Source organism: Somniosus microcephalus, chromosome 10 (genome assembly GCF_052327205.1).
Source record: "Somniosus microcephalus isolate GS21.2 chromosome 10, FLI_Smic_1.0, whole genome shotgun sequence".
In the NCBI taxonomy this organism is placed as follows: Eukaryota; Metazoa; Chordata; class Chondrichthyes; order Squaliformes; family Somniosidae; genus Somniosus; species Somniosus microcephalus.
This window is the reverse complement of record NC_140996.1, coordinates 20,894,206-20,917,082: the sequence shown is the minus strand read 5'-3', so window position 1 is coordinate 20,917,082 and position 22,877 is coordinate 20,894,206. Positions and strand designations below refer to the sequence as shown.

The 22,877-nt window shown below is 45.2% G+C and overlaps 1 protein-coding gene across 9 annotated transcripts in view; it reads left to right on the top strand.

Annotated features, from left to right (window-relative positions):
• Nucleotides 1-22,877, top strand: part of dachd (dachshund d) — an 809,797-nt gene that overhangs the window by 491,153 nt on the left and 295,767 nt on the right. For all 9 annotated transcript variants that reach the window (XM_085998470.1, XM_085998469.1, XM_085998474.1 and 6 more), the window contains one exon: nt 21,461-21,625. In XM_085998470.1, coding sequence (XP_085854596.1) covers nt 21,461-21,625 — 165 coding nt within the window. The remainder of the gene's footprint in view (nt 1-21,460; nt 21,626-22,877) is intronic.

Genomic DNA, 22,877 nt, shown 5'->3' with positions numbered 1-22,877 from the left:
TTGCATCTCCTGCGCTTGCATGGGAAGGTGCCATATACTGTATTAATGGGTACCAATTTAGATTCTTTTGAATAAACTATCTTTGAGTTATTTATTTTAGTTCATATTCAGATCTCCTGGTATCAAGCTTCAGCCCCTCGCCTTCTCAGGGAGAGAGGTGATCTCCTCCCAAACCTTTCCATCAATGTCACTCTGCTAGGAACTTCACAAGAGCAGCCTGGCGATGACCTGCCCACTGATTGTTCACTCCTTGTACTGCTACCGTGCCTGCTGTGAATTATAGAGTCTAGCAGCACATAACATACATTAGTGCTATTTAACACATTATTGCACCATGTACTTTGCAAAATCAAAATGTCAACCAATCTGCAGTATTACCATTGAACCTCCTATTGCACAATGAGCCGCTTTGAGATAATGCAAGCTAAGTCATTTGCAATTCATTCAGAGATTTTGGCAGCTGTTTTTGTTGCAAACCACGGTCATTTATGGTTACATTATTAGTAATAGCAGGGCAGTCGGCAACTTGTGAGGTGGCGGTATATGGGGTTTCATAAAAGTAGGAAATTGCCATCGTTATACACATTCTTACTGTGGGCAAGAGGGGAAAAAAATATTTTTAGCCCAAAAAATAAACACCGGCCTCAATAATACCTCCACCCCCCACGACAGGCAGGAGAGAGGTATCGGGGAATGCATCCGTAACCCACCGCGTACGCGCCTGCCGCCAATTCTATGGTGCGCGGGTGTCCCATCGTGGAGAGGCGTGGTACCTCATTATCATATTTAAATCAGGCGCCCACAGTGCAGGAGGGAGACCGATTAAAATTTTTAACAGCTGCCAGCCGGATTTCCCGGGGCTCGGGAAACCTGGCAGCGAAAAGGAGGCGAGGGCTGCCGGCTCTAGCAGGTTCGTCAATTTTATGGCACTCCTTGTGGGCCAGGAGGAGCAGGAGTGCTTCCCCCCACCCCGCCCCCGGCCTCTCAACATAGAAACATAGAAACATAGAAGATAGGAGCAGGAGTAGGCCATTCGGCCCTTCGAGCCTGCTCCGCCATTCAACGAGATCATGGCTGATCATCCAAACTCTAGCACCCGGTCCCTACACCGACAGCCATCCCACCCAAGCCCTATCCCCGTAACCCCACGTATTTAATCCCCCCTAACACTAAGGGTCAATTTTTTATCATGGCCAATCAACCTAACCCGCACATCTTTGGACTGTGGGAGGAAACCGGAGCACCCAGAGGAAACCCACGCAAACACGGGGAGAATGTGCAAACTCCACACAGACAGTCACTCGAGGCCGGATTTGAACCCGGGTCCCTGGCGCTGTGAGGCAACAGTGCTAACCACTATGCCACCTTCTGCCTGTCCTCGTTACCGCGACTGGTGACCTCCCCCGCACCCACCTCCAACCCTGATCTCTCCCTCCCTTGTTGCCATTGCCGTGCTTGTCTCTCCCCCACCACCCCCCACCAAGCCTCGATCCCAATCCCCGATCTCTACCTCCCGATTGCTGGGGACCGTCCCCACCGGCCTTCCCCACCCACCCCTGACAGCCGGCCAGCCTGTCAATATATAATCAAGGTGGCTGCCTGGTGGGGAGTGGGACTAGCTGAAGTGCTCTTACAGAGAGCCGACACGGGCTCGATGGGCTGAATGGCCTCCTTCTGCGCTGTAACCATTGTAAAATTAACTTCAGCAGGATCTCCACGTCCCCGGCCTCTCAGGGATTCCCCCTGCTACCGTGCTCCCCCACACCCTCCCCGCCTCCCCGTGAATATCGGGGCCACTATTTTTTTTTTAAACAAAAAAGTTTTCTCATTCCTAACTGCTACCGAGCTTTTCAATCAGGTTGGTGTGCTGGCCTCAATGTCCAGGAAGAGCGCCAGACCCAGTATTGTGAAGGTTGACCACAGACCCACCGCATATGACACCTGGGCAGGTCCATCTGGTTAGGAAACTTGACTTACCAGACATCCAGCAGGCTTCTTTCTAACTTTGAAATATTGGCGCTTCTATTATTGTGTAGGAGCAGTAATATTTCTGGGAGGAGTGCTATTAAATTACAAGTACACCCCTACAGTATGTCCTTCTTAATTCTTGGCATGCGCCCATCCCTAATTGCCCTTGAGAAGGTGGTGATGGGCCTTCTTCTTGAACTGCTGCAGTCTGTGTGGTGAAGGTGCTCCCACAGTGCTGTTAGGGAGGGAGTTCCAGGATTTTGACCCAGCGACGATGAAGGATCGGCCGATATACTTCTAAGTCAGGATGGTGTGTGAATTGGAGGGGAACTTGGAGATGATGGTGCTCCCATGTGCCACCTTTTAAGTGGTGGAGGCCATGGGTTTGGGAGCTGCTTCCAATGAAGGCTTGGCGAGTTTCTGCAGTGCATCCTGTAAATAGCACACACTGCAGCCACGGTACGCCGGTGATAGCAGGGGTGGAGTTCCTTTTGTAATCATTCTCCAATTGAACAGATTAAGTTGTTTTTTTATTTTACTTCAATTTCCATTTTTCCACTCTTGGAAAGTTGGTGCGTCAGTCACGCCTTCATGCACATTGTTATTGTCCTCTAACTGTGCAATGGTGTGACTGACAAACAGTTCAGACCTACTTACTGTAGTTTTAATAAAAAGACTGGCTTTCACTAGGGATTAAGACATATATTATGGGCCAATATAAGACGGGCAGGGGGTTGAGGCGAGTGCCAAACACCTCTGACTTCGGCAGTGTGATGTCCGAGGGGTTTTAGCTGGCGGGAAGTGACAGGAGGTCAAGACCAATTGCCGGCACTTGGGCAAATCCCCGGAGGGAGTTTCGGGTGGGTCTTGTGGGAGAACAGTCCAGGGTAGGGGAGGCGCCTCCTGGTCCCACAAGGAAAGTTCATTTTTAAAAAAAGTTTAAAAAAAACATAACTGTTTGGGCCTCTTGTGGCCTCAGCTCAATATTCTTGCTGGCTTCACCTGGTGGGAAAGCCTCCAATTAAAATTACATTGGGGGGTCCCAATTACATCATTGGCCCCCGATTTGCATATTTAAAGAAGGATCCCACTGGTTTCAGCCAGGTGCCCTTGCTGCCTGCTCAGAAAAACAGGTTAATATAGAAGACCGCAGCAATGAAGGGGGTTGTTGCCGATCTGAACTGCCCGCCCACCTCGGGCATGCAGGGTTAAATTTGTCTCTATATAAACTGTATTTTATGACCTATTTCACTTTCTAGTTTATATTTTTCATAATTTTTTGTTTAGTTGTGAAGCATGGGGTGGGGTGGGGTGTGGGTGGAATTCCTCCACGTATTATGTTTTTCCCACGGGCAAAGTCATAATGGCCGCTTGTCTGTTTCTAATTAACAGAGGAAGCTTTTCCCTTTGATGTACTCCCCCCACCCGCGCTGCCATTGTTCCTTTATTTCCTTTTTTTGTGAGAGGGTTAAAAAAAGCAGAGGAGTGAGATGTGGAACACAGCTGAGACCCAAAGGGATACAACTTGTTCCGTGCACAATTTGTAGAAAACTGGCTAATGCATTTGGACGAAATCTCTGTGTGCACCCGACTTTGATGAAACAACCAATGCCAAAATTTCATCCAATCACATAAAGTAAGATTTGCATTTATATAGCACCTTTCAAAACCTCAGGATGTCTCAAGGTGGTGCTTTACAGCAATGAAGCACTATTGAAGTGTATTCACTGTTGTAATGTGGGGAAACGCAGCAGCCAATTTGCGCACAGCAAGGTCCCAAAACCAGCAACGTGATAATGACCAGGTAATCTGTTTTAGTGATGTTGGTTGAGGGATAAGTATTGGCCAGGACACAGGAGATAACTCCCCTGCTCTTCTTCAAAATAGTGCTGTGGAATCTTTGATGTCCACCTGAGAGGGCAGACAGAGCCTCGGTTTAACTTCTCATCCGAATGACAGCACCTCTGACAATGCAGTGGAGGGAGCGTCAGCCTGGATTATGTGCTCAAGTCTCTGGAGAGGGGCTTGAACTCACAACCTTCTGGCTCTGAGACAAGAGTGCTACCAACTGAGCCAAGGCTGGCACAGGTATACTTTGTACACAGGTGTGTGAGCCAAGGTGTACTTTGGCTCGGTATCGATTATTGGCTGATTCCATTTCTGTGAAATGCCTTGGGATTTTTGCTACAGTAAAGGAGTTATATAAATGCAAGTAGTTGTTGTATATTTGTGTTTGTTGAGAGTGTACATCAGCCCGATTGCTGGTAGTGTATCGGGAAAAGATGTTTCGCAGTGTTGTAGTTGTGTACACCTGTTTGATCCATGTGAACACAAGCCAAATGGCTGTGGATGTTAAAAGAAAGACTTGCATTTATATAGCACCTTTCACGACCACTGGACGTCTCAAAGCGCTTTAAAGCCAATGAAGCACTTTTTGAAGTGGAGTCACTGTTGTAATGTTAAGGAGCGATTTTGACTTCAGGTGGACATTGGGCAGGCTGTGAGCCTGATGTCTGCATTGGGGTAGGCCAAGCCATCTGGATTATGCCTGCTAACCTGTTTGTACAATGGTAGACACATATGGAGGGTTCATGTTTACTTGTGAATTTGTCAGATTCTTGTAGAATTGGAGTTGAGTCATAAATTTACAAAGGTAATGTGGGCTCTTAAAGAACTATGAAAATGGCATCCTAAGTGTAATACAAGTGGATACAGGAGACCACGGCCAAAAAGCACCAAAGTGCGTCATTTGTAACACTGCTTGCTTTACAATGGAGCCGATAGTTGGACTGGTCAGTTTTGCGTCTGTAAGCCCTATAGTATTTCCCTGAATAAGTGACTTATTGGATCTACTGTAGTAAGAAGACTTCCGCTTATAATCGTGAGAAATAGTCACTAAATCTGAAAGATACAGTAAGCATTTGTATCTGTTCGATTTATCTCCAACTGAATGTCACCTCCATATCTAAGGTGGTTTCCCATCAGCTCCAGAAGTCAGCATTGTTTCGTACAAAATAAAGAACCAAAAGACAATTAGTCTTTTGTCTTTTTCCTTGGCTGGAGGTGTGAGATGAAATGCAATGTCAGTTTTAAGGATTGAACATGGGTGTAATTTAAGATTTCTTTTCTCCTTGTCCAGCAACAGTTGAAAGAAACCGTCAATGAAAGTGTATTAACTGGCTCAGAGCCTCAGGCAATAAAAGTTTGTTTATTATCAGCCTCTTGGCTGTTTTTCTTCTCCATTTTGAACAAAAAAATGATCTTGTAAGATAATACTTACTGAAACAAAACCTTTGACCCCTCGCGGAGCTGGTGCCCCATTAATAAGTTAGGTGAGACAATCGTGTGAGGCTGTTTTGGCTTGGCCTGAGGTTGGACATTAAGTGAATAATCCAGGTGGTTGCCTGCAGCAATTGAGAAACAGCGACAGGGTGATTTGGAAAAGAAAATAAATTGCACTTAAACGTGTGTGTCCAGCGAGGTGTATTCAAATCGGCAAAAGACTAACATTCATTTTTGTACCATTTTTAACAAGGGCACCCACACTGCTTTGATCTCCTCCACGGATTTTGTGAAGGGTGCTTGTATCCTGAAATTAGTTTTCCTACCAGTACATGGACTGAAACCTAATACTAAGTATTGATATTTCTTGGCTGCCTAACTGCGCTTTGATGCCAGGTGGGTCAGGGTGTGTGTGTGTGAGAGAAATGGGAGGCGGGCAGGGGGGTGGGGTGGCGGGGGGGGAGACATTTAAAAAAAAATCTGGGCAGATAAATTGTTTGTAAAACAAAATGCTACAATCAGCAGGGTGAGCAGGCTGCTAGTTTCTCAAGAGATTCACAGGGCGGAGAAGTAGTTCTTTGTCCTTTAACAATAGAGTCAAGGTATATGAATTGTTACTGTCTACATGATTTAACTTTTAATCCCCTGAAATGTGAACCTTTTAGCACTGTAATGGTTAGACGTGCTATCTCTTACACTTGGAACAAAACTGATCTCTTGTTCTTTATACGTTGCATTGAATTTACAATTTCCGGCAACAAGCCTATCTTTTTTGCTTTTTTGAGGGCCTGTTGCTGTCCATGGTTTTCCCAATTGGTTTTCTCCCCCTTTGGTTTCGCCAGGTTGAGCACCTCCTACAGTTAAGAAGTTGAGTGCATGATAAGTGCCTAGGATATGAGCTAGGCTCCTCCTGAGTCAGGCCGTCAGGAGGCATACAACAGTGTCCTGGTGATGTAGCACCTCTCTTTGTTCTCTGATCAGCATTTCCACCACCCCCCACCCTCCCCGCTATACACACACACACACACACACACACACACACACACACAATCCTGGCTACCAACAACTTAGCAGACTGGGATTTCAAACTTGTATTCTACCACTAAATGGTGAGGGGAGAGGGGGCATGTCAATGTTTCAGTATTTGGTACAACTGTGCCATTCTGCAGCCACAAGGCACTTTGGCCTAGAATTTCTTCGTGTTTCACTGCTGTTGCCTCTTTTAAAAAGAAGTGCACTCACTGGTGTCCTCTAGTGGGAGTTACACACAAGTTTCCTGGATCTACTCATTTGCATTCCCATAGGAACAGGAGTCGGCCGTTCAGCCCCTCAAGCTCGTTCCGCCATTCAGTTAGATCATGGCTGATCTGTATCCCAACTCCATCTACCCACCTTGCTTCAGTAACCCTTAATACCCTTGGCTAACTAAAATCTAGCAATCTCGGTTTTGAAATTTTCAATTGACCCTCAGCCTCAACAGCTTTTTGGGGGAGAGAGTTCCAGATTTCCACTACCCTTTGTGTGAAGACGTGCTTCCTGACAGCACACCTGATGGCCTGGCTCTAATTTTACGGTTATGCCCTCTTGTTCTGGACTCCCCCGTCGAAGGAAATAGTTTCGCTCCATCTACCAAATCAAATCCTTTAACACCTCAATTATATCACCCCTTAATCATCTATACTCGAGGGAATACAAGCCGAGCCTATGCCACCTGTCCTCATAATTTAACACTTTTAGCCCAGGTAAAACTCTGCTGCACCGTCTCCAAGAGTAATATCTTTCCTGAGGTGCGGTGTCCAGAACTGAACGCAGTACCCCGACGCAGTCTAACCAAAGCTTTATACAACTGTAGCATAAATATCACCCCTGTGTATTCCATTGGCGCAGACGTTGGTGTAAAACCGGTGTAAAATGGGTGGAGGAAACAGCTGACCAACACAGGGGATACATTTCCTCAGGGCAACTCCTGTTCCACCCTCATAACTTTCTTCCTTTAAGAGATGGAGTAAATCTGGCTTTGGAGACCCATTAACCAAATGTGATTGTCCTGGAGGCAGGGTGTTCAGTGTTTAGGACCTTTCACGTACACCTGATGCACCGCTTCTCAAATATTAAAAACAGGGCATTTATATTAAGGCACTCCTATTATTGATACTTTTGCACTGCAGTTAGTTGAATACAAAAACTGAGAGAATTTCTCACAGGTAGATAGCTAAGGTTGATTGAGAGTAGCACTTTGTTTGAACAAAGAATGTACGGTAGCAAAAATAAATGTCATCTTGCTTCTTTTCAAACCTTTTGTAGGAAGGTTTACTGTGATTGTCAGTCACTTATTTACCATCAGACATACTCTGAGGGCTAAACTAAAAACAAAAAGCTGCAGGTGCTGGAAATCTGAGACAAACAGAGAAAACGCTGGAACAAGCAGTCTTGAGCGCGAACCCTTCCTCAAAACGGGTTTGAGGTTTTGAAGTCTGAGTCGGCAGCTGAAACACGAGCTGTCCATTCTCTCCACAGATGCTGACTGACCCACTGTGTGTTTCCAGCATTTTTCTGGTCTTGTCTCAGAGGTGTGCTGACAGGTGACAGAGTTGAGTGTCATAGAGTCATAGAGTCATAGAGTTTTACAGCACAGAAAGAGGCCCTTCGGCCCATCGTGTCTGCGCCGCCCATCCCTCCCTGTCCAGTCTAATCCCATTTTCCAGCATTTGGTCCATAGCCTTGTATGCAATGGCATTTCAAGTGCTCATCCAAATGCTTCTTGAATGTTGTGAGGGTTCCTGCCTCTACCACCCTTTCAGGCAGTGAGTTCCAGCTTCCAACCACCCTCTGGGTGAAAAAGTTCCTCCTCAAATCCCCCCTAAATCTCCTGCCCCTTACCCTGAATCTGTGCCCCCTTGTTATTGACCCCCCTACTAAGGGGAAAAGTTCCTCTTTATCTACCCTATCTATGCCCCTCATCATTTTGTACACCTCAATCAGGTCCCCCCTCAGCCTCCTTTGCTCCAAGGAAAACAACCCCAGCCTGTTGAGTCTTTCTTCATAGCTGAGGCGCTCCATCCCAGGTAACATCCTGGTGAATCTTCTCTGCACCCTCTCCAAAGCAATCACATCCTTCCTATAGTGAGGCGACCAGAACTGCACACAGTACTCCAGCTGTGGCCTCACCAGCGTTTTGTACAGCTCCATCATAACCTCCCTGCTCTTATATTCTATGCCTCTGCTAATGAAGGCAAGTATCCCATAAGCCTTTTTAACCACCTTATCTACCTGTTCCGCTGCCTTCAGGGATCTATGTACATGTACACCAAGGTCCCTCTGACCCTCTGTACTTCCTAGGGTCCTACCACTCATTGTGTATTCCCTTGCCTTATTTGTCCGTCCAAAATGCATCACCTCGCACTTTTCCGGGTTAAATTCCATTTGCCACTTTTCCGCCCATCTGACCAACCCGTTAATATCGTCCTGTAGCCTGAGGCTTTCCTCCTCGCAATTTACCACCCCACCAATTTTCGTGTCATCCGCGAACTTACTGATCATACCCTTTACATTCTCATCCAAATCATTAATGTAGATCACAAACAGCAAGGGACCCAGCACCGATCCCTGAGTGTAGAAATCACTTCCTGTGACCCTGACTTTGACCCTGACCATGCTTTCAGCACAGGGTTGGCAACTCTCCAGGATTGCCCTGAAGTCTCCAGGAATTAAAGGTTAACATCCAGGACACTGCTTGGAGCAACCCAGGAGAAATATCAGAGAGGCAATAGAAAATTGTATTTTTACATTTTTTTTTCTTTGAACACTTTTGTTTACTAGTTAGAAAACTATTGGACGTGGAAAAAAAAAAGGCTGTTTTGACTGACAGTCAAGAATCATCCCATTGGGTAAGGAAGAGCCTGTTAGCTTTCCGATTGGCCGTGGGAAGGCAGTGCACCAATAGGAGGGACATGTTGGGCGACCAATGGCATGAATGTGGGGGCGGGACAGTCGGAGGCAGGAGGTCACGTGATGAAGCCTCCAGGAATATGTCCAACCAGAGTTGGCAACCGTGGGGGAAACGCAGAGCAGAAGCCCCTTAAAATGAGGCTGCGACAGCCATGGCACAGCAACTGCAAACAATAACATTGATTGGGCGATGCTTTGGTGCTGCATAAAATCAGGCTCCGCCATTAGAGAGACACTGCAAACAAAACAGGTTGTGGTTAATGGAGGGAGCACAATAGCTTAAAAACATTTGCCTCCAAGCGAAACGCGTTTTACACTGTGAAACATGACACAACTGGATTTTTTGCCTCGAGGCAAACAGGGTAAAGTTTTTTCTCCCAATCAAAACTAAAATCGAACCAGACATGAGGAAGGAGCGAAGTCAAGAAATTAAAGGAGTAATGAAGTCATAGAAGTAACACATATTAAAAGAAAATAGGAAGTAAAGTGGGATAAATGCTACGGAAAATGGAATTAGATGGGGAAATAATTAAAAAAAACAGAAGTCAAGGAATCAAAAAGGGACGATGGAGAAAAGAGAGAATGAAAACATCTAATCAAATGCTCCCCTGATGGTCTCGAGGAAAAAGATGGCATCCAATGTTTGATTCAATAGCCGAACTTCAGTTCGATATTACTTCAGTTACGTGGATAGACTGGAGAAGCTGGGGTTGTTCTCCTTAGAACAGAGAAGATTGAGAGGAGATTTGATAGAGGTGTTCAAAATTATGAGGGGTTGAGACAGAATAGATAGAGAGAAACTGTTCCCATTGGCGGAAGGGTTGAGAACCAGAGGACACAGATTTAAGGTGATTGGCAGAAGATCCAAAGACAACATGAGGAAAAACTTTTTTACGCAGCGAGTGGTTAGGATCTGGAATGCACTGCCTGAGAGGGTGGTGGAGGCAGATTCAATCGTGGCTTTCAAAAGGGAATTAGATAAATACCTGAAGGAAAAGAATTTGCAGGGCTACGGGGAAAGGGCGAGGGAGTGGGACTAGCTGAAGTGCTCTTGCAGAGAGCCGGCACATGCTCGATGGCCGAATGGCCTCCTACTGTGCTGTTATGACTCTATATGATTCAATCTAACCTACATAGATAAGAAGCCCTGGCTCATTTATATAAGACTTTCCGAACACCCGCTCGACACCGGGCCAGATTGACTACAAGGCCAACAGGCATGAATGGGAATTTGGCCACAGGAGGCCGCAGCTGGTGACCCATGGGGAGCACTCCTGCTCCTCCTAGCCCACAATGAAACCCAAAGAGAAGGAAGTTTTTAATACTTATATTAGCCTCTTCTGGCCAGTCGGCTCCTCCTGCCGTGGTTCTGCTACCGGGCAGAGGACAGTGCGGTACTCCCGCTAACCTCGACATTAACATTACATCGCAGTACCGATGACGTCATTGGCCCGCGACCTCTGCATGTTAAGTAGGCCCCCTGCCTGCTTTTAGCAGGAGCCTCGTCCAGGGCCTAAATCGCAGCCTTTCAATTGTTTTAAATTCTCTTTAGATCAACTTGTAAGAGTTTACCATCTGCTGGCGAGGCAGAATATTTAACAATTGGGCAATATAGGGGACTCATGTCAAGGAGCGTTGGCCAGTTTCAAGTAGCCTCAATTCCTATCTGATCCAGTGGGCCTATAGGTCAGGTTCATGGTATGAACATATTAACTGCATACAGTTATCAAACAGAAAACTAAGATTGCCACAGTTGCTTGTGAGAAGTTCAACATTTTAGTCAGAAATTTTCTTCCAAAAGGAGAAATTCTAATTGCGCTTTTTCCTTGACCTGCTTTTGCATTAATTTATCAAAGGATTTGCAGACACTGGTTAATTTAAACCCAACTGGTACCTGCTTTATTTACTTCTCCCACACTGTTTTATAGATTTTGCACAGGTGCCAATGCTGACTTATTTTCAGACAGTGTTTCCTGTTGTACTGTGGAACCTAGTGTACTTTTAACTATATTTAACTCATTGTAGATGGCAGTGTCTGGAGTGGGGGTGGGGGGGGAGGGCAGAAATCAGAGAAAGTCCATTTTTCCCCCCAAGGAATGGCTGAGGTCAATTGATAAAGAAAGAGAAAATAGAATATGAGAGTAAACTAGCGAGAGACAAAAAAACAGACTGTAAAAGCTTCTATAGGTATGTAAAAAGGAAAAGATTAGTGAAAGTAAACGTGGGTCCCTTACAGGCTGAGACAGGAGAAATTATAATGGGGAATAAGGAAATGGCAGAGAAATTAAACAAATACTTAGGCCGCGATTTTATCGATCGATGCGGCTTGGGAGCGGTTCAGCTGGTTTCCGAGTTCCCGCACTGCGGGTTTGCCAGCCAATTAAGAAGAAGCCGGTCAGATGACGTCATTTGATGAGGCGTCATCTGCCGGTTTTCTTAAAGGGACCACGCACTATTTTTCTTTGACAGCTCATTTCTCAGTGTTTGACAGCATTGAGATGCTGCAAACACTGACAATGGCTGTTCACAGGTTAGTTCTTGCACCCAGGCTCTTCAGTGACTCCCTCCTTAGGCTAGAACAGATGGCAGCTGCAGGTGAGGTTACAGAAGCGATCTGTCACTGGTGAGAGAAGTTCTCCCAATGAGGTGGGACTACACATACAATTCAAAACTTGTTACCTACATAAAAGTGTAAATGCATTAAAAATGATTTTCCCAGCATATTCTTACCTCTGAAACACACCAGTGCACCATTGGACCCTTCACACCACTTCTGCAGCTGTCATCAATGCAGAAACATTACAGCAGACTCAGAACACGCCACACTTACCTGGCGTGGTGTCCAGATGTGGGGAAGCCTGAAGTAGAGGTGTCAAAATTGCAAAAGAGCCTGTTAACTGCCTGTTAACAACCTTTAACAGGCAGTTAAGTGGCTATAATCCTCTTCCCTCCGCTAGATGTTGGGTCCATGCGCAAATCGGGGACCCGACACTTGGGAAGATTGATTGGAGGCGGGTTGACAGTGGGTTTCTGACCCGCTGTCAATCTTTGCTATTTTGCCGGATGTCCCACCTCCAAACCGGCTCCCTGAGCACCGGCAAAATTCCGGCCATTGTGTCTCTCTTTGCAGAAGAAGATGCAAAAAACTTCCTGGAAATAGTGGAGAACCAAGGTCTAGCACGAATGAGGAAGTGAAAGAAATTAGTATTAGTAAAAAAATAGTACAGGTAAATTAATGGGACTGAAAGGCGATAAATTCCCTGGACCTGATGGCCTACTTCCTAGAGTTTTGAAAGAGGTGACTATAGAGATAGTGGATGCATTGGTTGTCATTTTCCAAAATTCCATAGATTCTAGAACGGTTCCCGTGGATTGGAAGGTAGTAAATATTACCCCACTATTTAAGAAAGGAGGGAGAGAGAAACATAGAAGCATAGAAGATAGGAGCAGGAGTAGGCCATTCGGCCCCTCGAGCCTGCTCTGCCATTCAATGCGATCATGGCTGATTATCCAAATTCAGTACCCTGTCCCTGCTTTCTCCCCATATCCCTTGATCCCTTTAGCCTTATGATGGGGAACTACAGACCAGTTAGCCTGACATCAGTAGTAGAGAAAATGCTAGAATCTATTATTAAGGACGTGGTAACAGGGCACTTAGAAAATAATAATAGGACTGGGCAGAGTCGACATGGATTTATGAAAGGGAAATCGTGTTTGACAAATCTGTTAAGAGTTTTTTGAGTTTGTAACTAGTAGAATAGACAAGGAGGAACCAGTGGATGTGCTGTATTTGGATTTTCAGAAGGCATTCAATAAGGTGCCACACAAGAGGTTATTAAACAAAATTAGGGCTCATGGGATTGGGAGTAATATACTAGCATGGATTGAGGATTGGTTAATGGACAGAAAACAGAGAGTAAGAATAAACGGGTCATTTTCAGGTTGGCAGACTGTAACTAGTGGGGTACCGCAAGGATCAGTGCTTGGACCTCAGCTATTCATCAATGATTTGGATGAGGGGACCAAATGTAATATATCCAAATTTGCTGATGATACAAAGCTGGGTGGGAATGTAAGTTGTGAGGAGGATGCAAGGAGGCTTCAAGTGAATATAGACAGGCTAAGTGAGTGGGCAAGAACATGCCAGATGGAATATAATGTGGAGAAATGTGAAGTTATCCACTTTGGTAAGAAAAATAGAAAAGCAGAGTATTTTTTAAATGGTGAGCGATTGGGAAATGTTGGTGTTCAGAGGGACCTGGGTGTCCTTGTATACAAATCATTGAAAGTTAACATGCAGGTACAGCAAGCAATTAGGAAAGCCAATGGTATGTTGGCCTTTATTACAAGAGGATTTGATTATAAGAGTAAAGACGTCTCACTGCAATTAAATAGGCCCCTGGTGAGACCACACCTGGAGTATTGTGTACAGTTTTGATCTCCTTACCTAATGAAGGAAATACTTGCCATAGAGCGAGTGCAGCAAAGGTTCACCAGACTGGTTCCTGGGATGGGGGGATTGCCCTATGAGGAGAGATTGAGTAGACTAGGCCTATATTCTCTAGCGTTTAGAAGAATGAGAGGTGATCTCATTGAAACATACAAAATTCTTACAGGGCTGACAGGGTAGATGGAGGGAGGATGTTTCCCCTGGCTGGACAGTCTAGAACCAGGGGGCACAGTCTCAGAATAACGGTTCGGCCATTTAGGACTGAGATGTGGAGAAATTTCTTCACTCAGAAGGTGGTGAATCTTTGGAATTCTCTACCCCAGGGGGCTGTGGAGGCTCAGTCATTGAGTATATTCAAGACAGAGATGGATAGATTTTTGAATATTAAGGGACTCAAGGGATATGGGATAGTGGAGGAAAGTGGAAATGAGGTAGAAGATCAGCCATGATCTTACTGATTGGCTCGAGGGGCCAAATGGCCTACTCCTGCTCCGATTTCTTATGTTCTTATGTAAAATGGGGATGGTTCAGGTGCTAATTACACTGCGAGTGCAGATGAAGTTGGTGTTTGGTGCTGACATCACTGCTATCAACTGATGATTTGGATGGTTATTTGAAAGAGGGCGCAAAGCTGTTGAAGCTGGGGGTCAATGGAATATTTCAAAAATGAGATTGATAAATTTTTGTTAGGCAAGGGTATTAAGGGTTACAGAACCAAGGTGAGTAGATGGAGTTAAGATACAGATCAGCCGTGATCTAACTGAATGGCAGAACAGGCTCAAAGGGCTGAATGGCCTCCTCCTGTTCCCATCTTCCAGACGTGAACTCTTATAGTTTCAATCCATCATACAGCCGATTGGTGTATTGTGCCACCAGTTCACCAATGCTCTTACTTATGAACAGCCCCTACAGATCTGGAAAAGACTAAGAGGTGCCATAATTGTGTCAGTCGTGGTTCAGTTGGTAGCACTCTGGCCTCTGAGTCAGAAAGTTGTTGGTTCATAGTCCCACTCCAGAGACTTGAGCACAAAAATCTAGTACTGGGGGAGCGCTGCACTGTCAGTGGTGCCGAGTTTTGGATGAGATGTTAAACCGAGGCCCCGTCTGCTCTCTTGGGTGGACGTAAAAGATCCAAAAGGAGCAGGGGAGTTATCCCTGGCCAATGTTTATCTCTCAAACAACATCACCAATAAAACAGATTACCTGGTCATTATCACATTGCTGTTCGTGGGAGCTTGCTGTGCGCAAATTGGCTGCTGGGTTTCCTACATTACAACACTTCAAGAGTGAGTCATTGGTTGTAAAGCGCGTTGGGGCGTCCGTAGGTTGTAAAAGGTGCTGTATAAATGCAAGTCTTTTTTTTTCCATAATGAATTCTTTGATTATAAATGCCTCCCATTTTTTATTCTGCTGAAATGCGACGAATGTAATACCTTGATCGAAGTGCAGAAATTGACATTCATGGGGAGAAACGCGATCAATGCCATGCTACGAGTCACTTCCAGAGTGCGTCACCAGTTGCCGACTCGGCGTGTAAATGACCTATGCGTGCTGCTGTTTGCTCCATTTATCTGTTGGAATGCAAACAAGCTTTTAAATGATGTGCCCCTTCTCCTCAGCTGGAAAATCAGCTTCACACCATCTGCCTATCAGATGTTTAGAAACTAGGGCTGCGTATTAGTGCCACATGTTTGTTTCTCCCCTCCCCCGCCACGCTACATTCGTATTGCTAATCGCACCTCCGGAGTCATGTCGCTGAAATTTGTGCGAAGGCTGAGTGATGAGATATTTATAAAACTGCTCGTCTCTCTGAATAAACAGGAGTCAGAACGCCAGACGTTATCCAATAAATAGTTTCTTAGAAGATCTTGCTAGACTTCTGCGAGATGTCAGTTAATAAGAGGAGGCATCTATCTCTGTTTTCCAGTTCTTGGCCACATTGCTCCTTCTTTAACTGCACACCGTGATTTGCACAAGAGTAGAGGCTCGTCCATTAAAGGGCACAGCAGCCCTGAATTACTTTTCTTCTCCCCCCCTCCCCCCCCCCCCCCCACAACCCAAGTAGGTTCAGAAAATAAAGAAGTGTTTTGTTCACTGCTCATCTGATTTCAAGATTGCCCAATTAAAGCACCGTCACGTGATTATCACTAAGGTTAGTTGAGAATCGGCACCAAGACGCTGCAGGAAAAAGTATAGATAAGCTGATTTTCTTTAACGATTGTGCAATATGTTTCTTGAATGACATTTTTGACGTGCTGAGTCTACGTCATAAGAACGTAAGAAATAGGAGCAGGAATAGGCCACTTGGCCCCTCGAGCCTGCTCCGCCATTCAATAAGATCATGGATGATCTTGGGCTCAAAGCCACTTCCCTGCCCGCTCCCCATAACCCTTCACTCCCTTATCTTGCAAAAATCTGTCCATCTCCACCTTAAATGTATTTAATGACCCATCCTCCATGGCTTTCTGGGGCAGAGAATTCCACAGATTTACGACCCTCTGAGAGAGGAAATTCTTCCTCATCTCAGTTCTAAAAGGGCGACCCTTTATTCTGAAACTATGCCCCCGAGTTCTAGATTTCCCCACGAGGGGAAACATCCTCTCTGCATCTACCTTGTTGAGCTCCCTCAGTATCTTATATGTTTCAATAAGATCACCTCTCATTCTTCTAAATTCCAATGAGTATAGGCCCAACCTGCTCAACCTTTCCTCATAAGTCAACCCCCTCATCTCTGGAATTAACCTAGTGAATTGCCTCTGAACTGCCTCCAATGCAAGCATTTCCTTCCTTAAATAAGGAGACCAAAACTGTACGCAGTACTCATGGTGCGGTCTCACCAATACCCTGTACAGTTGTGGCAGGACTCCCCTGCTTTTATACTCCAACCCCCGGGTGCTCCCAGCATAGAGGGACCAGAGATTGGGACAGCCATTCTTTAATCTCAGGGCGATTGGGGACTCCGGGCCCACCTATCGCCCCCGCCTGTGCTTCCTGCCATGTGCAGTTCCTCGCTGGGAGCATTCGATCGTGGAATCGCCCCTCCAATTCATCACCAGCTTTAAATATTCCACACACAAAAAGAAAGGACAGATATTTAAAATTGAACTGTTTTGCCAGGTGCTTTCTTCAGTTCAAGTAGCCACTGTACGGAAAATTCACATACCTGACATTACATAGTACTTACAACATAGAAACATGCCATTCGGCCCAACTGGTCTATGGCAGTGTTCATGCTCCACACGAGCCTCCTCCCACCCTACATCATCTTACCCTATCAGCATACCCTTCTATTCATTTTCCCCTCATGTACTTCCCGCGAGCTATGCACCTATGATGTGCTACTGATGCCCTGCTGACAATAACTGCAGTGAATCATCAATGAAAACATTTTTCCATGGGTATTATATCATAATGGTAAATTTATATCACAGTGCAGTTTTAATTAATTTTCTATGAGATAAATTACAATCCTGTTAGAATTTCCCCCCCGCCCCGCCCCCAGTTCACAATGTACAAGAGTTCTGAGTAGGACATATCATGGCCGGGTGTGTGATTAAAAAGCCAGGGGTGCCAACTCTAATTGGACGTAGTCCTGGAGGTGTCACCACATGACCTCCCGCCTCCAACCGCCCCGCCCCCGCACACCCGCCATTGGTTGCCCAACACATCCACACTTATGACGCACGGCCTTCCCACGGCCAATTGGAAAGCAAATGGGCTCTTCATTGCCTGATTGGATGATTCTTGACTTGTCGAGCAGCCTTTTCTCCCACGTCCGATATTTTAATAACCAATAAACAAAATTGTTCAAAGAGACTGAAAAGAACTTTTTTTAATGCCCCTATTATTTTCCTTTTGGGTTGCTCGCAGCAGTGCCCTGGAGACTAACCTTTAATTCCTGAAGGCTCCAGGGCACTCCTGGAGGGTAGACAACCCTATGAAGACCTCCACCAGTTATGATGACTGTATAACCTTTTTTTGTGCTTCAGCTGGCCTCACCTGCTAAGAGAGTCTTTGCTTTGCTGACCAAGTTAGCGACCTCTACTTTTTTAACAGAGGGACTGTCCACTTTACGCACTGGGCTCTGCCCTTCAACCATGATCATCAGCAACACAATTTCTGCTTTGGAGATGGTGGTGGTGGTGGTGGCAGGGGGGTGGTGGTGGGGGACGGGGGGGGCAGGGAGGGAAAGTGCGAGGCCCTGCAGTTTTAACTCCGGCATCGGCTTTTAAAAATTAAATTGTATATGTTCTAACTTGAACGTTAGAGACCTACTTTTGTGTTCAATGCCAAACCTGAAACTTGAATATTTTTGAAAGGCTGTCGCAACCTGTGATGGCCTAAGGGTACAGCTAATAAAATGTTTTGAGACATTTGTGTTCAGTTGCAGCCTGCATCATTTATTTACGTAGATGGTGGCGATTAAAGTGATCAGACGAGCGTTGTTCTAGTGGCGTATCACAAAGGCCTTTTATTGTAGATATGTGGAAAAGACTATCCAGGGTTGACAACCCTCCAGCGTTGCCCTGGGTAAAAATCATAGGGGCACTAAAAGAAAAGTGTCTTTTTTTACATTTGTTTATCAGTTATAAAAATATTGGAGATGGGAGGCAAATGGCTGTTTGACTGGGCGAGGAGGTGGGAGGTCATGTGATAAAACCTCCAGGAATATGTCAAACCAGAGTTGGCAACACTTAGACCCTCAGCTAAAGCAGTTAATCCTGTGAAGTTTACAAGTTTACTCAGTGAGTAGTCGAGCCATAGACTCCAAGATAGTCAAGGGATATGGGGAGAAAGCAGGAACAGGGTACTGAATGTGGATGATCAGTCATGATCTCGTTAAATGGCGGAACAGGCTCGAGGGGCCGAATGGCCTACTCCTGCTCCTATCTTCTATGTTTCTATGGTCCCAAACTATCTCAGCTGCTGAGCCAGGGTAATGGTGAGGGAGCTGCAATTAGGCCCCTAGTTTAGGAAACGTAAAAAGAGGCCAGATTTCCTTCTCCCGATCACCATGTGTTGATGATCCCCGCTGGAAGTATGACCCTCAAGTGCGGACAAGATTGGTCTTGTTTTATAATCCCTACACTCCTCCCCACATCCCCGCCACCCCCAACCCCTCACAGTGTTGACTGACCTGCTGGAAATCACTGTCAATGTATGCCATATGAAGTATGGCCACTTGGGGTGCGATATTCGAGAGTGATTGGGACCATGAACCTTTATCCAGCAAGCAGTGAATACCATGATGAGACTGGGAGAAATTTGAAAGGGAAAAAAAGGACATGTAAATACCTGATTAGCAATGGGATTGAAGAGTCCTATTATTTATAATATATGTGGACAGAGATAATTAAATGTTGTGTGCAACATGATCAGTCCTAAGCTGCTAGGAACATGGAAGTGTTAAACCAACTGCCCTAGAAAGTATAATGCGGTAAGATGCAAATTCAGATTGGAATTCTGGGCTTGTGCTTGATTTATCTTTGAGGAGCAGGAAGCAACTTTGCAGAACCTTTCCTCAGAAGATGAACTGGGTGGTGCCATGTCTATGACCAAGTTGGATTGCACATGTTCTTTAGAAGGATCAGGCTTCATGAACCAAATGCCCCTGACTCATTGCATTCTGATGATTAGCCCCAAGCCAGATAATAGAGCTGTACTTGATTCCATTGGTTCATCTTACCACTCGTGATGTCAGTGCTCAAATGAGCTCCAGTAATCATCAGATTACCATCAACTATAGGTTACGTAATAAAAAAATCTACTGTATATTTGTGTATATCTGAGTTTTTGTAAAGCGCTCAATAGTCAGCATGGTTTGCTAATGGGCCATTCTTCTAACTTCTAATTCGAAACATTAGACAACTTGGAACATTAACATTCTTCCAAGCTGTCTCAGAGCTTATCATAACAGCTGGACTCAGCTCAAGGGCTGCAAAGAGGTACTGCATTAGCTGCCTGACACATGAGCCAACTCACTTGACAACAGGAGATTTGCATCTGTCATCCATAACCAGCCTGATGTGAATCCCCAAACTCACAGCCTGGGCCAAGCAAATGACAGTCAGGCAGTGGGAGCTTTCAAGTGCAAAAGCACAGGTGAAGCAGCAAACTCCACACAGCGTTATACTTGGACACTTCCTTCAATTCGGATACAAATTCATGACAAACGTACAAGTAGGGCTTCACTGCTGAAAGGGTGTCAAGTGCATACAAATACATTGATTGGTCTGGATGAGTTGTGACAAACTTCCGATTCTCTTCTCCCTCCCTTTTCTTTCCTTTTTTCTTGAAGGTAGTGATTCATAGAGACATAGAAGATAGGAGCAGGAGTAGGCCATTCGGCCCCTCGAGCCTGTTCCGCCATTTAATGAGATCATGGCTGATCATCCAAATTCAGTACCCTGTCCCTGCTTTCTCCCCATATCCCTTGATCCCTTTAGCCTTAAGAAATATATCTAACTCCTTCTTGAATATATTTAATGAATTGGCCTCAACTGCCTTGTGTGGTAGAGAATTCCACAGGTTCACCACTCTCTGGGTGAAGAAATGCCTCCTCATCTCAGTCGTAAATGGCTTACCCCTTATCCTTAGACTGTGACCCCTGGTTCTGGACTCCCCCGCCATCGGGAACGTCCTTCCTGCATCTAGTCTGCCTAGTCCTGTTAGAATTTTATAAGTTTCAATGAGATCCCCTCTCATTCTTCTAAACTCCAGCGAATATAAGCCTAATCGACCCAATCTCTCCTCATACATCATTCCTGGCATCCCAGGTATCAGCCTGGTGAATCTTTGCTGCACTCTCTCCATGGCAAGAACATCCTTCCTCAGATAAGGTAACCAAAACTGAACACAATACTTAAGGTGTGGTCTCACCAAGGCCCTGTACAACTGCAGGAAGACATCCTTGCTCCTGTACTCGAATCCTCTCACTATGAAGGCCAACATACCAATTGCCTTCTTAACCACCTGCTGCATCTGCATGCTTATCTTCAGCGACTGGTGCACAAGGACACCCAGGTCTTGTTGCATTTCCCCTATTCCCAATCTATTGCCGTTCAGATAATAATCTGTCTTCCTGTTTTTGCCACCAAAGATTCATGCCTAGAATTAACGTAGCAGGTGGTGGCAGGCTTCCAATACATCACCCAAGTGATCGTCTTCATTTGTGATCTTGAGGTTGGGTGTCGACTGACTACTTGACTATGAAGGGCCATTAATACAACAACAACAACAACTTGCATTTGTATAGCGCCTTTAACATAGTAAAAAGTCCCAAGGCGCTTCACAGGAGCAGTTATCAGGCAAAATTTGTCACCGAGTCACATAGGGAGATATTAGGACAGATGACCAAAAGCTTGGTCAAATAGGTAGGTTTCAAGGAACGTCCTAAAGGAGGAGAGAGAGGTGGAGAGGTTTAAGGAGGGAATTGCAGAGATTAGGACCTCGGCAGCTAAAGGCACGTCCACCAATGGTGGGGCGATTAAAATCGGGGATGCTCAAAAGGCCAGAATTGGAGGAATGCAGAGATCTTGGAGGGTTTTAGAGCTGGAGAAGGTTACAGAGATAGGGAGAGGCGAGGGCCATGGAAGGATTTAAAACAAGGATGAGAATTTTAAATTCGAGGCGTTGCTGGACTGGGAGCCAATGTAGGTCAGCGAGCACAGGGGTGATGGGTGAATGAGTTAGGATATGGTCAGTAGAGTTTTGGATGAGCTGCAGTTTAGGGAGTTTAGAATGCAGCATCATAGACTAATGGTGTTTGCCTATCTCATCATGTATCTCTTCTTGTCTTGTCTCCTCTATCAGGTCTCACAGCGGCAGCAGCGGCAGCAGCAGCAGCAGCCACCAACGCTGCCATAGCAGAGGCCATGAAGGCAAAGAAGATCAAACTAGAAGCCATGAACAGCTTCCATGGTAACAGTAACCAGCACGGCACAGAGTCTGAAAATGGTGACATGAACTCCAGTATTGGTGAGTTCCCTCAAAAATTAAGATATGAATTAAGAGTCCCACACGTGCTAATATCAGAGAAGAAATATAATCTATAACAAACAAAAAGGTCAATCTCATTCTTGCAAATACTGTGACATGTCAATTTAGCACCGGCTTTGCTGAACAGTACTTAGAGTTGCCAATCATCCCATATGTTGGACACAAAAGCCCAGAATTTCCTGGAAGGTTTCAGAGTAACTACGACGTCAGAGCGGAGTTGCGCCGTTTCTTTTCCCATGGAAATTTGCGCGTAATTGATTTACATCGGTTTTACACCGAAACATCCGCTGTGCACAAATTGCCTCGATCATTTGCACTGCTCCCCAGTTTCATCCACTGAAACCCCACTTGGCTTATTAACATAGCTCTGCCAACCACACAAAAGCCCAGAGATCATGACTTTCATGCATTTACGCCGGTTCTGAATGGGTGTAAATTGATGCCCAAAAACGCAGCAGGACCTGAAGTCACTATTTTGATGATTTTTAGTGATTCTTTTTAGCAATTTTTTTTAAATTTCTCCTTATGCGGAGCTGCACTGGATTTTCTATATCTTTGGATGCTTTTTATGGCATCAGCATCTGTTCCATTAAAAAGAGAAAAGCTTGCACAATTGCATTTTCTTAACCATGCTGTGCTTAACGTGCACAAATGATGGTTTGATGGCTTCAGACTTGAACTTTCATAACCCGATTGTTTCCGTTAATTTCCGTGTGTTTTACACTGCTTTTAACGTTCTGGCAAATGCTGATGCAATTCAGGAAATTTGGGTGGAAGTTTCCATCGTTCAGACCGATGTAAAAACCAGCGTAATTTCCGCGTCAGTGCGTTCCAGGAAATTCCAGGTCAATAAGTGTGCGTGTGGTTTTTTTTGTTGGAAGTACACCTTCGGTGTTGAATGATGTGGAATCGTTAATAAATGTAAGACTACTAAGTGACATGAATCAGTCATTCATGAAAGAAAGATTTATGAAATAATATTGAGCGGCCTGCGGGTGGCGCTGTCCAGGGAGAGTATAAATACTCGGGCAAGGGCCCAGCTTGGGCAGGACATTCTTAACAGGAACTAGTGAAGGACACAACTAGGCCTCCATGTTGTAAAACAGTTGATTAAAGCTTTGTTTAATGCTTAGACCAAGTGCCTGGTAGTTTTCTTACATCACTAAGATTCTTCAAGTTAGTTTTAATTTTTGTCATCAGCAATGCAAAGCTCACTGCTCAAACAGTGATT